The 16,945-nt window shown below is 43.2% G+C and overlaps 1 protein-coding gene and 2 non-coding genes across 4 annotated transcripts; all 3 read right to left on the bottom strand.

The window, feature by feature from the left end:
• Positions 1-529: 529 nt before the first annotated feature.
• naca (nascent polypeptide associated complex subunit alpha) lies at positions 530-16,324 on the bottom strand. 2 transcript variants are annotated; one of them, XM_015968296.3, is made up of 9 exons: positions 16,233-16,324; positions 15,636-15,707; positions 9,556-11,748; positions 9,035-9,120; positions 8,739-8,816; positions 8,513-8,659; positions 8,278-8,406; positions 843-965; positions 530-650 (listed from the first exon to the last, which is right to left on the bottom strand). In XM_015968296.3, the coding sequence occupies exons 2-9, from the start codon at positions 15,703-15,705 to the stop codon at positions 636-638; spliced, it is 2,841 nt and encodes a 946-aa protein (XP_015823782.3). In that variant the 5' UTR covers positions 15,706-15,707; positions 16,233-16,324; the 3' UTR covers positions 530-635. The 2 variants fall into 2 exon arrangements, with proteins under 2 accessions (XP_015823782.3, XP_054602052.1); XM_054746077.2 differs by lacking the exon at positions 9,556-11,748.
• On the bottom strand, positions 715-789 carry LOC129164844 (small nucleolar RNA SNORD59). Its single transcript, XR_008564331.1, has one exon. It is a non-coding gene; the product is annotated as a small nucleolar RNA SNORD59 (small nucleolar RNA).
• Positions 8,881-8,953, bottom strand: LOC129164846 (small nucleolar RNA SNORD59). The gene has a single exon (XR_008564332.1). It is a non-coding gene; the product is annotated as a small nucleolar RNA SNORD59 (small nucleolar RNA).
• Positions 16,325-16,945: the final 621 nt, after the last annotated feature.

The following is a 16,945-nucleotide window of genomic DNA, read 5'->3' as shown; positions in this document are numbered from 1 at the left end:
TAGGACAAACTACCAGAGTCCCAAATAGAAAAACGGACAACAAAAGATGTTTGGACATAGAAAGCAGCGACTAGCGTTTAGCAGCATCTTGTTTCCTCCAGCAGAAGCATCTCAGGGAAGACACCAGAGGGGGGATGAGTGTTCCAGGACTGTTTGCATTCAAAACCCTGCTTGGTCTGTAAATTCCCTAAAGCAACTTTAACACAGAACATGAAAATAGTTCATGTCTGACTGAAGTGAAAACCAACGTAAGGTCTAAAGGAGTTTAAAAGAAGACATCTTTATGGTTGTTACAAATGCATCTGGAGAACACATTTAGTTGCATTCTTTGAGGCGAGACATCAAGCATCACTCTGTGAGAAAGCCTAACCCTGAGAAATGAAACAAGTCTTTCAGTGAAGAATTTGGGAGAAAATAGTAACATTTAAAAGACTCTGAAGTGGTGATGAGCTCCTCTTAAACATGTCATTAATCAGTCTAAAAAAAAAAAACTTCCCATTTTCCAAAGAATTACAAAAACTTCAAAAAGTAATTTCACCAAGCCACAACTTTATTTCCATCTTGGGTATAAATTGTACAAACAAGCTTAGATTAAATCAGCAACCTTTCTTCAGCTATTAGTCGACAGAGTCCCCTTACATCGTCAACTCCTGCAAAGAGAGAAGAACAGGTCAGCACAGATTTAAACAAAACAAACTGTTCAGAGGGCTTCACTCTTCTCAGGACAGAAATGTTGGCTTCAGTAAACTCAGAAGAACGAAAGTCACTGTGTTTCATCATCACAGAAGAGTTTATGTCTATGGCTGAAAATAGAACACAAGTGAAAGTTTTAACAATCTCACCATAATAGCATTGACAATATCGTTGTTGTTGTTTTTCAGGGCGCGTACAGCCTTTGCCCGCGACACGTTTGCTTGAGACATGACGAGTTCAATGTCCTTCACCTCAACTCCGGTCTCATCAACCTGCAGAAACAAGGGCAAAGATTTAGGACCTTGATATAGTTGCTGTTTAATAACGCATACGCATGTTTTAAATGGCTGCCACGCGTTACTTGCGTTGATTTGAAGCGTTGTTTGTGCGCATCCCCTAAAATTAATACGACACACCCGAACGCTGCAATATACGACTAAGCAGTAGGGGGACTTGACAAAACGACTCACCATGGTGACTCAGTCTCCGCTTTAGAGGTCTTTCACACAATCTACGATACCGCTGCTATATTTTTCTCCGTCGTGATCTCGAAATTAACCAGTTAATGAGCTCTTTTTTTTGACGCCATGTTTGTTTTGGTTGTACCCACAAACCCGGCTCCCTTTACGGTCTGAGTTCTCTAGTGTGCCCTCTAGTGGAACACTCCAGTACTACGTGTAGCTGCAAGTGTGTGAAAAGCTGCCATAATTCGGGTCTGGATATGAAGCAAAACAGGAAGTGACAAAAATTGCAGTTCCACCCTCATCTGCTAGGGGCTGGTGTCAGAAGCGAGCAAATCCTCATTGACTCCCATGTTAAAAATACCAAATCACAGCAGAAATAACCATGTTTACAGCCTGGTTCCAAAACATGTTTTAGGTTTAATAGATCTAGTTTACACTCATGACAACTCTGAGAGGGGTGAATTTTTTGTCACTCTTCTGTTTAAGTGTATTAAATGCCTAAAATTCCGAATAAATTAATGAGCATCAGACCCACCTGACCGCAGAGCTAGCTTCGGCATAAGGCCTCAGCCTCGCCTTAAAACGGTTCTGCGATTTTCAGTCTCTCAACTTAGACCATTAGTTGTGCCGTTTGTGCATTCGTTTTGGATATTATTTGTGCAACTGGACCAGGGTATATACAGCAATCCTTAAGTAAAATTTACTACTTTTTAATACTTTTTTTTACTACCTTCAGAATTTTTTTAAAACCATCACAACACTAAATTGCAAGTGTTAATCAGCGACCTATTTACACATATTTTAACATATATAACATACAAAAAGCATAGACTTAGAGACTCACTGATGTTGACAACGTATTGCGCATATTTATTTTACTTAGAAAATATGCCAGGCACTTCTTTTCAGCGGTTCAGACAGTTGACCACGGGGCCTGAAATGATGCAGAACGACCACTGAATATGACGTCATCATAATGTGACCGGATATGCTAAAGTAGGGCTGCTCAATTATGGCAAAAACAATAATCACGATTATTGTGACTGAAATTGAGATCTCGATTATTTAAGACGATTTTTCAATTTATGTAGATTTTTTTAATTTATTTTTATTCAGTCATAAAATTGCTCAGGGCACAATCAGGGCAAAAATAAACAAGAAACAAGATGATCACTAAAAGAACTCCTGATTCCCAGTATAAAAAGAACAATATACTTATAGCTCATAGTTTATAACCCAAGGGCTATAGACCTTGGTTTAACTCATTTAAGTCTAACCAGTACAGACCCAAATACCAATATCTTGCAAATACTGACAGCAAGAATTATACAGTGGCATTTATAACAAATACATGCAAATTGCTGTTCACTAAATGTTGCATAGCATTTATTGAGTCGTGTCAAGGTGCTGTAGGAGAGTGCACTAGCACCGTGTCCTCAGAGAGATTAGTTATTAGTTATCAGCGTGAGGAACTTATTTCTACCTTATTTATAAACTATTTATTTACAAGTCCATCAGTTAATGTAATAATTGTCCCAACCACAGCTGCACCCCCCACCCCCCAACCCGGTCTCACAGCAATCGGGGCAAGCTGCATGTGTGTTTAGCGCGCCGCACGCGCACACTTAGCCGTTTTTAGTGGCTCAGGAGCCCGCAGGTACGGTGTGTGTCACTCACTCTGGTTACTCCAACAGGGAGCCGACTCTGAGAGCCGTTTTTTTAGCGACTGACACATCACTACATCATTCCCTTTCCTAATGTCCTGAAGAACGGTCCGGAGCGCAGGCGGAGTGTTTAGCTAACCTGCAGCAGGAAATGTCGACGATAGTTATCCAGAAAGTAGCTAAGGGTTACCAGAGATGTTTCTGAGGTGTTCGCTAGGTACTTTTAAGATTTAAAAAGTCAAGAAGGGGGTCTGAAAAGCTGTTAGAAATAGCATCAAAGTCACTAAGTTGGCAACGGAGCGCTTCATTTGTAACTCAGGGCAGCTCAAGTGGGAGGAGCAAATAATCGGCTTGTTTTATTTTTATAATCGTTCAAAACATTTCATTCGGAATATATTTCTATGTCGATGTTCAGAATACGACACCTGATAGTCTGAAAAAAATAATACCTAACTTGGAAAAAATAATACCTCTGAGACCAAATTTAACACTTTTAATGGCCTTAAATTTGACTATTTTTATTTATCACTTTTTAATACTTTTTAAAACCCCGTGGACACCCTGTGGACAAAATGACTTGCTGTGGCATTAATTGCACTAATAGAGCGTCCAAGGAGTCTCCACTTCATTTTTTTCAGTCATTAAAATTATATTTATGTATTTTCCGGACTATAAGTCGCACCAGCCATAAAATGTATAATGAAGAAGGAAAAAACATATACAAGTCGCATTGGACTATAAGTCGCATTTTGGGGGGAAATTTTTTTACTATTTTTCTTACAAAATCTGAGACCAAGCGTTTCATATTGCAAGACAAGTACCGGTAACAACAACAGAATAAACAACCAGGGCGCAGCAGCGCACCGCAGTCTCCAGCAGAGGAAGGCAGTTTTTCAAACCCTCCCAGCGGGTCAGGGGAGCTCATTCCTGGGTCGGAGCCACCCGGCCCGCAGCAGCTCGTCACAGGCTACAGCAGGTGATGGCGGGGCAGAGGAGCTTATTCCTGGTCCGGAGCCGGTCCGCAGCAGCGCAGTATACATAATTTGGTATACAAGTCACTCCGGAGTATAAGTCGCAGGACCAACCAGACTATGGGAAAAAAGTGCGACTTATACTCCGGAAAATACGGTATGTATTTTAAGTCACTGCCGCTCTTACGCTAGCTGAGCTTATCAAAGTAGCTACCCAACTACCATTTTAACATGTACTGTGTAACCATGAAATTTAAATGTAATATGGTAAGACCCAGTGCATTTAACATAACGCTGCATTTTTGAAAATGGGTTGAACTACCTCCCCTCAGCGGCAGCTTGGCACATTCTCTGATCGCAGTGCCTGTCTGCTGTGCGGGCTGCCGGCTTGTGGAGCTCTCACTCTGAGAGACCTGACCACAGAAATACTGCAGCTTGGCGAGTTGGTTGATAGTGCTTGATGTTAGTCTCCAGAAGTCTGTATGACATCAGAAACTCGCTCGTTTATTTTTTTATTATTATTTTGTGTAATTGTAAAATAGTGGTGGTGGGGGCAACTAAATAACTAGTCCACAAACAGCCACGACTGGGTGCCGTGTTCTCATGAGAACTAGTGGTGTTTAATACAATGGAACCTCCATTAGCTTAGCTCCCACCTCCGAGTTAGCTTTTAGTTAGCTTGTAGCTGCATCGCTTCAGTTCGACAGGTGTAGTCATTTGAACCTAGCTTTACAGCCCCAGCCCCACCTCTTTTCCCTTTTATTGAATTGTCTGTGCTTGACGAGGCATGCGACAGAATCAAAATGGCGGTGGAGGCCACCTCCCATTTCAGATTAAAAACTTATAATACAAGCCTATGGACATGAATTGTCCAGTATATACAGGTTCTTCAAAAAAAATTAGCATATTGTGATTAAGTTCATTATTTTCTGTAATGTACTGATTAACAGATTTTCATATACCGTAAATCCTCTAATACAGGCCCGGGCCTGTATTTGACTCAAGCTCATCAAGCTCCAGGTCTTTATTGGAAGGAGGGCCAGTATTAGAGGCAGGCCTCTATTTCTATTTGAGCAAAATGAACTAATGGTTCACTGGAGTTTTGGACAATTAAAATTGCGCCCACATTTTCAAAGTTAAACACATTTCTTTTAACAACGGTAGTTTCTGCTTCAGCCCTCTCCCCCCTCCCCCTGCGCAGCAGCCGTAAACTCACTGATGCGCCTGCAGCCTCTCGGAGTTCCTGCTGCTCTAAACATTAAAATAATTATTTCATTTTCTGTTCCTCACTTCTGATTACCTTCAATGGTGTCTGTTTGTTGCAACCACCAGGTACAAAAACTAACTTGTTTTTATTTGACTATTTTTCTGTCCTGCCTGTTTATCTTCCTGCATCTCCTCTCAATCCTAAAGAGAAACTGCTACCTGGGTTCATATATATTGACCTTATGAGTTATCTTTGAACTGCAGTTCTAAAAGAGCTACCGACCGCAAAAACAGTGGAGCGCTCCCTGCTTGGCGGCCGTATCATACAGTCCGAGCAATAAACGCGGAAGTTAGATCCAAACACCCGTTGTGTGGGAGAAGCATCGAAATGAACTGTTTAATCTGCCCATCATTTGTGTTGAGAGATCAGCAGTGTTTGGATCAACAAAGGGCGACTACTTTGACAGTAGAAACTGTATTTATGGCTTATTTTTGTGCATTTAAAGTTCAGCCGCCATTGATAGTTGTTAAAAGTTGTTATGCATATGAAACAAAAAACGCCTTTTGTTTATTGGTTTATTGTGAAAAAAGGAAGTTGTGCTTGCTCCTTTTCCTGTTGGGCAGTTGTGATTTCTGTCCATTGACTGCGGAGGTGCTCCGGCGAAAATAGGATCGATTCTATTTTTGCCGAACGCCGGAACAGAGGGCGGCGCACGGCGCCGCACTGCCGGAGCACGGCCGCAGTAGTAGAATTGCTCTGATTGACTACAACGGGACCGATTTTGCTCCGGCGTTCGTGTCGGAGCGGAGGTAGTGGAATATGCATCGGAGGACAAGGTGATGCGCGCAGCGCCCCGCTCCACAGCATGCAGCAAAACGCATCAGGCGCAAATAAAAGACAGAAAACATTAAAGGAAATGAACCGACATGAACGATCGCGTGTCAGTACCTATGCTCTGACACAGCGCGTTGCCCCCCTGAGCGCAGGAGCTTGTCACCTGCTGACAGCAGGCTGCTGTCTTTTCCGAGGGCTGCATCTTGCCGGTCATAATCACGTGACAGCGACTAGTCGACGACAGGCATAAAAAGTCACTATAGTGAAGTCGACTAGTTCATACAACCCCTACTGCTGCTCCCCAGAGTGTTCTGCAGCATAATCAGCATGTTCTCTTTGAACTTGATAGTGTAATGACCTGGCTGGGGTTGTAAGCCAGGTGCATTCTGGGTATTGTGTTATATGTGTTTCCTATCGTTCTGCTAGTTCCTATGTGCTGATTTGCGTGTTGTGTGAGTGTTATGTAAGCCACAGGGAAGGTGATGTGTGTTCTGTGGAGCGGGTTGAATTAGCATGGTTAACTGACACCGTGACTCTGTGTGGTAGGAGCGTGATAGAGGATCGTGTCTGTAGCGTTACACAGCGTTGAAGAAAAAGCCTGATAAAGGTCTGTGTGAACCTCTACTGCCTCCTGCTGGTTGATTTGGAGACTATAACCCTGCCGCTGAGACGCTTGTTACCACATTCCACCCGGCCACAATAAGAGACCGGCCATTATTCACCTCCGCTGACTCCGGCACCAGCCAAAATTGGAGACCCGGCCTTTAATTGAATACCGGCCTGTATTAGAGGATTTACGGTATATTAGATTCATTACACACAACTGAAGTAGTTCAAGCCTTTTATTGTTTCTAATATTGATGATTTTGGCATACTGCTCATGAAAACCCCAAATTCATATCTCAAAAAATTAGCATATCATGAAAAGGTTCTCTAAACGAGCTATTAACCTAATCAACTAATCAACTCTAAACACCTGCAAAAGATTCCCGAGGCTTTTAAAAACTCCCAGCCTGGTTCATTACCCAAAACCGCAATCATGGGTAAGACTGCCAATCTGACTGCAGTCCAGAAGGCCATCATTGACACCCTCAAGCAAGAGGGTAAGACACAGAAAGTAATTTCTGAACGAATAGGCTGTTCCCAGAGTGCTGTATCAAGGCACCTCAGTGGGAAGTCTGTGGAAAGGAAAAAGTGTGGCAGAAAACCCTGCACAACGAGAAGAGGTGACCGGACCCTGAGGAAGACTGAAGACGGACCGATTCCAGACCTTGGAGGATCTGAGAAAGCAGCTGGACTGAGTCTGGAGCAGAAACATCCAGAGCCACCGTGTACAGGCGTGTGCAGGAAATGGGCTACAGGTGCCGCATTCCCCAGGACAGGCCGCTTTTGAACCAGAAACAGCGGCAGAAGCGCCTGACCTGGGCTACAGAGAAGCAGCACTGGACTGTTGCTCAGTGGTCCAAAGTACTTTTTTCGGATGAAAACAAATTTTGCATGTCATTCAGAAATCACGGTGCCAGAGTCTGGAGGAAGACTGGGCAGAGGTAAATGTCAAAATGCCTGAAGTCCAGTGTCAAGTACCCACAATCAGTGATGGTCTGGGGTGCCATGTCAGCTGCTGGTGTTGGTCCACTGTGTTTTATCAAGGGCAGGGTCAATGCAGCTAGCTATCAGGAGATTTTGGAGCACTTCATGCTTCCATCTGCTGAAAAGCTTTATGGAGATGAAGATTTCATTTTTCAGCATGACCTGGTACCTGCTCACAGTTCCAAAACCACTGGTAAATGGTTTACTGACCATGGTATTACTGTGCTCAGTTGGCCTGCCAACTCTCCTGACCTGAACCCCATAGAGAATCTGTGGGATATTGTGAAGAGAAAGCTGAGAGACGCAAGACCCAACACTCTGGATGAGCTTAAGGCAGCTATCGAAGCATCCTGGGCCTCCATAACACCTCAGCAGTGCCACAGGCTGATTGCCTCCATGCCACGCCGCATTGAAGCAGTCATTTCTGCAAAAGGATTCCCGACCAAGTATTGATTGCATACTGAACAGATTTGAAGGTTGACTTTTTTTGTATTAAAAACACTTCTTTTATTGGTCGGCTGAAATATGCTATTTTTTGAGATAGGAATTTTGAGTTTTCATGAGCTGTATGCCAAAATCATCAACACTAGAAACAATAAAAGGCTTGAACTACTTCAGTTGGGTGTAATGAATGTAATATTTATATGAAAGTCGAATGTTTATCAGTACATTACAGAAAATAATGAACTTTATCACAATATGCCAATTTTTTGAGAAGGACCTGTATGTCGATGGTGTGAACAAAGACGCAGCCTGCGCCAACGCGAGGTTAAACAGCAAGTATACGAAGACCCTTAGCATACCCAACTATAAAACATAAGTTGCATTAATAGTGACTGAATCAAACCATTTACCTCCTCTTCTTCGCTCTCCTCCTGTACTGTGGGCGTCTGTGTGTTTTCCTGAATGTTTGATACAGCTTCTCCCTGTACCTTGAACTTTTCTGCGGCAGCCAACTGTGCCTGCTGGGAAAGATCTTCAATCTGTGGATTTAAAATCAAAACCAAATTTAGAATCAACATTTTCACCATATCAGCTGAAAATTCAGAGTAACTACCAAGTTGCTTTGGTCTGCTGCTGACTGTTTACCTTGGCTTCACCAAAGACGATGTATGTGTCTGACGCAGGGCTCTTGTAGACATCTGGTTTGGTGATGACAAACAAGATGTTCTTTGACTTGCGAATGGTGACCCTGGTGACCCCTGTTACCTGCCTGAGACCGAGCTTAGACATTGCCTGGAAACATAAAAGCAAATGCAGCCAAAGCGTGAAGCAGAGTTGGCATTAGTTTAACACTGAGAGGTACAATCCTTACCTTTCGTGCCTTCTTTTCACTGCGGCTCTGTTTGGCTTTGCTGACAGGTTCCTCATCTATTTCAGCAGCTGCTGCAAGCTGTGGTGAAACATTTTTAATGTATATCAGAGGAATGGACTAAACATTTTTATAGCAATACACATCTCTCAATACACAAAGACTGGCTTCAGAAAATTCAGAAGAACAAAAGTCACTGCGTTGTTCATCACTGAAGAATAGGACTGATAAAACTGAAACAAAGTATGATCCAAGTCTACACCAGTAAACAATTACGACTGGTCAGACTGGGGTCTTACCTGGGCTTGCTGTGTCTGTGTTTGGGCAGAGTCCTGTTCTTCCAGTTCAGGAACGGAGTCATCACTGTCCGACTCTGTGCCAGATCCTACAAAAGCCACCAGCAGACAAAGTTATCTACTAAACACCAGAGTCATTTACACAATCAAGCTGCAAGAACCACACCATGAAACATCATTTACTTACTGCACTCAAAAGTTCGAACAGAATCTGATTAAAGCAGCGTAACTTAAAATCAGCATCCTCTTATAATCACCCTTTAAAGACTCAAGACAGAAAAATGACAAGCAATTTTCACCAAGCTCCTCTCACGAGTGTATGATCTAAACCTACGAAAGACCACATTATACCAACAAAGCTAACCTTGGCCAAACCAGGAACAGATAAATAAACCACTAACACTTTATCTGGAACTAAATCTAATCTATACTTCCTTTGAAAGGTGCACCTAAGCATAGCAAGAGGTTACAGGAAAAGCAGCTGAAAAGCTAATGGAAAACACACAAGAGAAAGGAGAAAATACCATCATCGTTCTTGACCACAGGTTCCACCTTGGCTGTGGTTTTATCAGGTGTAGGGGCAGGTTTGGGAGATTCAACGGCATTCAAGGATGAAATATTGATTTTTTCAACTTCGGGCTTGACAGGTGCAGGCTTTGCAACTGCTTCAGCAAAGGTGAGTTTACGAGGGGCTGGGGGAGGAGGGACAGCTGGCTCAACAAGAGCAGGTTTTATGGGAGCAGATGCAACTTCAGTTGCTGGGTTAGATGAAGCCTTCACTGCAACCTCAGGTACTGCTTTGGCAGGTTCAGGCAAAGCCACGACTGCAAGTTTGGGCAAAGCCTCAGCCAGGGGCTTGACAGGCTCGGCCGCAGTGTCGGGTTTTGCTGGTTTGGCAACCGCCTCAGTCACAGGCTTGGCTGCGGCCTCGGATTTGGCGGCAGGCTTGGCTGCGGCCTCGGATTTGGCGGCAGGCTTGGCTGCGGCCTCGGATTTGGCGGCAGGCTTGGCTGCAGCCTCGGATTTGGCTGCAACCTCGGATTTGGCGGCAGGCTTGGCTGCGGCCTCGGATTTGGCGGCAGGCTTGACTGCGGCCTCGGATTTGGCGGCAGGCTTGGCTGCGGCCTCGGATTTGGCGGCAGGCTTGGCTGCGGCCTCGGATTTGGCGGCAGGCTTGGCTGCGGCCTCGGATTTGGCGGCAGGCTTGGCTGCGGCCTCGGATTTGGCGGCAGGCTTGGCTGCGGCCTCGGATTTGGCGGCAGGCTTGGCTGCGGCCTCGGATTTGGCTGCAGGCTTGGCTGCGGCCTCGGATTTGGCTGCAGGCTTGGCTACGGCCTCGGATTTGGCTGCAGGCTTGGCTGCAACCTCGGATTTGGCTGCAGGCTTGGCTGCACCCTCGGATTTGGCTGCGGCCTCGGATTTGGCGGCAGGCTTGGCTGCGGCCTCGGATTTGGCGGCAGGCTTGGCTGCGGCCTCGGATTTGGCGGCAGGCTTTGCTACGGCCTCGGATTTTTCAACAGCCTTGGATTTGGCAGTTAGTACTTCAGCCTCAGCTGCAGGTTTGGAAGATTTAACTATGGCCTCTGGTTTAACAGGTTTGGGTGAGGCCTCTGTCAATGGTTTGGCGGGTTTAGGCAAAGCCTTGGCTGCAGGTTTAGATTCTTCAGCCGGTGCTGCCTTAACTTCAACCAATTTGGGCTCAGCACAGGATTTTACATCTTTGTCAGAAGCTGACTTGGTAAACTCTGCTAGCTTGTCAACATGAGCGGGAGTTGCATTAGGCTTAGTAACTTTTTGACTTGAACCTTTAGTTTCCTGTATTTGTTTAGGAGACATTTTAAAATTTGATTTGGCATCTGGCATAACATCCTGAGCAGAAGCAGTTTTCTCCTGAGCAGTATTCCTTGGGACAGGTTTGCCCTTAGATACTGATATAACAGCTTCAGTTGGAGCTGCTTTGACAGGATCCACAACTGCTCCTTTTGCTGGGGCTGGTGCTTTGGCAGACTCGACAGCCTTTTTGGGTTCATTACCCATTTTGGCTTCAACTGGGGTAGGAGACAAACCCAGAAATTTTGACTCATCCGCATCCTTTTTATCAGTAGGAGGTTCATTTATTGGCACTTTACCAGACTTCTCAGGTGGAATTAGAGGAGGAAGCTCATCTGCAGCAGCCAGAACAGGAGTTTCCTTAGACACATCAATTGATTTTGGAGGGCTTGAAGCAATTGTGTCTGAAAATGAAATTGGTGCTGCAACAGCTGGCATTGAGGTAACTTTAAATGCAGCAGGAGCTGCAGTAAAGTTTGCAGTTTTAGCTTCAGAAGTTGCAAGTTTATCGAGATGTGGTTCCTCCTGCTTTCTATTTGGATCAATCACCTTAACAGGAGCAGGTACAAAGGCCTCTACTTTTTTGGCTTTTCCTTGTTTGCCAGCCTTAACAACTTTTGGGGCAGGGCGGTTAGCTTGACTAGCTGCAGTGCTACCAGCAGGGGAAGCTAAGGGTGATGGCATAGGTGAGCGAGGGGTGGAGGAAGGAGTAGATTTGGGTGAAGTGGGTGAAGATGAAGAGGCAGAAAGAGAAGAGCGTTTTCTTCTGCCAGGGACAGCCTTTGGGGCAGAGGAACCCTGCGGACTCTTGGCATCTTTGCCTTTTGGCTTAGCAGGGCCAGATGCTGCCTGAGGTTGCTGGGATGAAGCTGGGGCAGGAGGTGTAGCTGAACAGAAAAAAAACTATCAAATTTTTTATCCAACCAGATAAATCTTAGGTCATGCCGTTTAAAAGTCCACAAATCAAAACCCCTCTTCGTGCTTTGGTTAGGATGTAAAATGGGAGCAAACATACCAAGTTTAGATGCACACAGAACACACTACATACAGGTGCTGGCCAGTAAATTAGAATATCATCAAAAGGTTGAAAATATTTCAGTAATTCCATTCAAAACGTGAAACTTGTACATTATATTCATGCAATGCACACAGACCAATGTATTTCCAATGTTCATTACATTTAAATTTGATATTCATAAGTGACAACGAATGAAAACTCCAAATTTGGTATCTCAAAAAATTAGAATATTCTGAAAAGGCTGAATATAGAAGACACCTGCTGCCACTCTAATCAGCTGATTTACTCAAAACACCTGCAAAGGCCTTTAAAAGGTCCCTCAGTCTTGTTTTGAAGGCACCACAATCATGGGGAAGACTTCTGACTTAACAGCTGTCCAAAAGACAATCATTGACACCTTGCACAAGGAGGGCAAGACACAAAAGGTGATTGCTAAAGAAGCTGGCTGTTCGCAGAGCTCTGTGTCCAAGCACATTAACAGACAGGCGAAGGGACGGAAAAAATGTGGTAGAAAAAAGTGTACAAGCTCTAGGGATAACCGCACCCTGCAGAGAATTGTGACGACAAACCCATTCAAAAATGTGGGGGAGATCCACAAAGAGTGGACTGCAGCTGGAGTCAGCGCTTCAAGAACCACCACGAGGAGACTCATGAAAGACATGGGATTCAGGTGTCGCATTCCGTGTGTCAAGCCACTCTTGAACATGAAACAGCGCAAGAAGCGTCTCGCCTGGGCCAAGGACAAAAAGGACTGGACTGATGCTGAGTGGTCCAAAGTTATGTTTTCTGATGAAAGCAAGTTCTGCATTTCCTTTGGAAATCAAGGACCCAGAGTCTGGAGGAAGAGCGGAGAAGCACAGAATCCACGTTGCATGAGGTCCAGTGTAAAGTTTCCACCGTCAGTGATGGTGTGGGGTGCCATGTCATCTGCCGGTGTTGGCCCACTCTGTTTCCTGAGGTCCAGGGTCAATGCAGCCGTCTACCAGGAAGTTTTAGAGCACTTCATGCTTCCTGCTGCTGACCAACTTTATGGGGATGCAGACTTCACCTTTCAACAGGACTTGGCACCTGCACACAGTGCCAAAACCACCAGCACCTGGTTCAAGGACCATGGTAACCCTGTCCTTGATTGGCCAGCAAACTCGCCTGACCTTAACCCCATAGAAAATCTATGGGGTATTGTGAAGCGGAGGATGCAATACGCTAGACCCAACAATGCAGAGGAGCTGAAGACGACTATCAGAGCAACCTGGGCTCTCATAACACCTGAGCAGTGCCACAGACTGATCGAGTCCATGCCACGCCGCATTACTGCAGTTATTGAGGCAAAAGGAGCCCCGACTAAGTATTGAGTGCTATACATGCACATTCTTTTCATGTTCATTCTTTTCAGTTGGCCAACATTAGAGAAACAAACATTTTTTCATTGGCCTTTAGAATATTCTAATTTTCTGAGATACCAGATTTGATGTTTTCATTGGTTGTCACCTATAAATATCAAAATTAAACGTAATAAACATCGGAAATACATTGGTCTGTGTGCATTGCATGAATATAATGTACAAGTTTCACGTTTTGAATGGAATTACTGAAATATTTTCAACCTTTTGATGATATTCTAATTTACTGGCCAGCACCTGTAGTACTTCCACACAGAAAACCCTCATTTACATGTACTTAGGTTACACTGTTGGCAAAGGTGATTAAATATGCAATGCATTCAACACTTCCACAGAATACTGCACCACAAACATTACACAAACAAAACAGCCTGGGGTGCTATAAGGTTTAAGAAGCATCCTCCTTCAGCAGTATATAAAAGCAATAACAAAAGTGTCTTAAAAAGTCAATTTTAACCTTGACAACTACAACTAGAATATGTAATTGGACAGCACTAGGGTCAAATGGAACAAATAAGTATTCATAGCTACAGATGTCAGTCAACTGGGCAGTCCGCCATACGTCGTCAAAGAAGCAAATACATCCCTTATCCAAATAAAAGACTACTTCTATTTGCTCACATCTCTACGGCTATGTTCACACTGCAGGCCTTGATGCTCAATTCCATGTTTGAGAAAATCCAATTTATTTGTGTGGCTGTGCACATGATGACAGAAATGCAACACTTACGGCCCCAAAGAAACTTGCATGCTGAAACTGATGGAAGGCAACAAAATAAAAAGACAATATCTAACTATTTTAAAAAGCAATGTTTTAAGCTTCATAAAAGCACTTAGGTGAAAAAAGTGGTAGCTGCTTTGTTCAATGTTTTTAATTTTTATTAGAAAAAAAAATAAAAAAACACTGGTGTTAGACAAGTGGACAGGACATGCTGGGTGTGCTCAGTTAGAAAGCAGTGCATGATCCAAAATCCATGCAGTTTCCAAGTGACTGAGAGCCAGGAAGCTTCGTCTGAGTCTAAACAACAACTGAACAAATCCAGACGGTCAAGAACTAAAATAGATTGTAAAATTATTTCAGCTATTTTCCTAAAGCGCTCCAACACTTTCAGTGTGTCAATAGTGTTAGCCATCAGTTAAAGGTGTGGCTCACTCGTTTAATCAGTACATTTGCAGTGGTCTCTAGTAGGAATGAAGGCCTTAGAAGTTGTACTCTGTACTGAAAAAAACAGACCCAATGCCTCAAACTGTGTATGGCATAAAGACAAAACAACTCCTGATAGTCTGGTCCAACACTGCCTAATAAAACAAACATAGTTGTGCATCTTTACTTCTTTACAGTTATTGCCAAATGCTTAATAAACCACTATTGGATCAAGTTAATTACAAAAGATTGTAGAGAAATTAATAACCATCAAAGTCGACTAAACAAGGAGTAGTTTAATGTAAACATTTTTCATGAGAAAATCAGAAAAACTAGTAATTATCAAATTTTCTAAACTACAGTAAGCGTTAAAGCTGCAGCAGTCGCTCTTTTCAGCCTCACTGAATTATTGCATGAACTTTAAGTATCAATAGTACCATTTACAAAAAATATTCCTAAGGACCTCGCCCTAACCAATAATCTAGTTATACGGTTTCCATAAGTTACAGAATTCGATCATCTACATGGTGTCGCATTTTTTAACCACTGTTGCCTCGCAGCAAGAAGGTTGCAGGTTCGAAACTCTGCTGCGGCCTTTCTGCGTGGAGTTGCATGTTCTTCCCATGCATGAGTGGGTTTCCTCTGGGTACTCTGGTTTCCCCCACAGATCACAACAAGCCCTACAGATTCACAATCATACGTCGCTTTGGATAAAAGCGTCTGCCAAATAAACATACAGGCACCATCTCTGACCTCACGAGCTCGTCTGAGTTAGTTACTCAAAATAAATAAGTAGCAAAGGAAATATTTCTACACTGCTTTCTAAAAGACTAAACTTGTACACAGTGTTGCTGTGTAGTATATAAAATACATGCACTCACACAAACAAGATAACAATCCTACTGTTAGAGCACATCACAGCTTCGGCGAGTTTGAGTAAATAAAGGGGGGTTGTGGACTGATTAGCAAAATATTACCTACAATTTTCAAGTTGGCAAATACTACCACAACTAATGCTACAAGAGGTTGAAGACAGTGACGAAACAACTGTCACCTGTTTAAACACCTCACAGACATGAGGGGTTTCCTTACAGAAGACCAAATACCAAGTTCCTCTCAACTATTTGCAGCAAATTCTGAAAATTACAACCTCATAAAGAGCCAAAACCCCGCTTTATTAACCATATCAGCAAACAAACAAGATATACAAACCGGTCTCCACTTGAGGCTGCTGCATCTCCTGCTCGGTGACTGGGACCGTGTCTGTTGCTTCACTAGGCATGGCTGCGGATGAGGTAAAATAAAACACGCTGTTAGCACAACTGTCTCAGTCGTGTGAAGCAAGATCTGGAGGCCACTCTTGTCGGTAGACTGAAGCTGCTGTGACTGGCTGAACAGCTGACGGAGCCCATGCTTTAGCTCAGCTCTTGACAGGGCTAATATTAGCTTGAGCTAGCGGGCCTGTGCAGAGAAGTCTATAGTTAATAAACGCGTTTATCATACATTAATTCAAATTAGACGCGTTAATGACTCAACCAGCTAGCGGCCATTTATACTCAGCAAACGTATCATGCTGAGCAGCTCTCTGCGGCCCAGACAGACAGTTACTAATGCGTTTTACATGTTCCCCCATTTTGAGCCGGTAATCAGCAGAAGAGGAATATTTCTTCTAGATAACGGGATCAAATACTAATAATAGTTTTACCAATCTGATTGACAGAGTTCAATCAGACAAATGAAACAAACGACAGATACTGAAATGTGTTAGAAACGACTGGATGAGACAAGATTGTAAACGGAGAAACTCACCGATTCAGGACGCTGTTTCCAAGATGGCTGTGAGAGAGAACCCGTGACCTCACTTTGTCTGTAATATCCGGTGGGGGAAGTTCTAGTTCCGGGTCAATTAAAGGAACAGGCACTATTTTTCTTGTCCCGCGTGTAAACAATGCGGTGTTAAACCTATTTATAGATCAAAGTACAAATTTTTAGCTTCAAATCTCTAAATTGTAATATTAAATTTTATGATATTTTCATTTCACCAACAAATGTTATTGAACATATTTATAAACAAAGTAAAAGCACATGTTCTTGAAACAAAACACAAACTACAGACACGTGTTATTTACATCAGCTTGATGGAAACACAAGAACTCAATCCTTTAGTGTCTGGCTTTTGAGAGTAAGAATTTTGTTTCGTCCTCCAGCAGACGGAAGCTGTTACTACAGTGTTTACATCAAGTTAAACAAGACATAAAATTAGCCATTTCCATATCTAAATTCCCAAAGCTATCTTACTTATTTGTTAAATCAGTGAGTTAAAGCATGAACTATGAGCAGCTATCTAAAGTAACCCTTTGGCAACAAGGCAAACTTTTGTCCTTCGTAGATTTAAAGGGATTTTCAATCTTAATAGATTAAATTGGGTTATTGATAGCTATATTTTAGTTAAATAATTTGACTTACATAAGTTTGCAATTTCTAATCAGACATGTCAGATATAAAATTACTAGTTATTTCAA

Source organism: Nothobranchius furzeri, chromosome 15 (assembly GCF_043380555.1).
Source record: "Nothobranchius furzeri strain GRZ-AD chromosome 15, NfurGRZ-RIMD1, whole genome shotgun sequence".
Lineage (NCBI taxonomy): Eukaryota > Metazoa > Chordata > Actinopteri > Cyprinodontiformes > Nothobranchiidae > Nothobranchius > Nothobranchius furzeri.
Note: the sequence above shows the minus strand (reverse complement) of the source record. Positions and strands in the feature narration are given on the sequence as shown.

Bases quoted from the DNA above. Each gene is read 5' to 3' on its own strand.
- naca (XM_015968296.3), bottom strand. From the start codon at position 15,705: ATGCCTAGTGAAGCAACAGACACGGTCCCAGTCACCGAGCAGGAGATG. The intron at 8,817-9,034 runs GTAAGACCCCAG...GTTTCACCACAG, and splicing joins CACAGACACAGCAAGCCCAG to CTTGCAGCAGCTGCTGAAAT. The intron at 966-8,277 runs GTAAATGGTTTG...TTGTTTCTGCAG, and splicing joins AGGAGAGCGAAGAAGAGGAG to GTTGATGAGACCGGAGTTGA.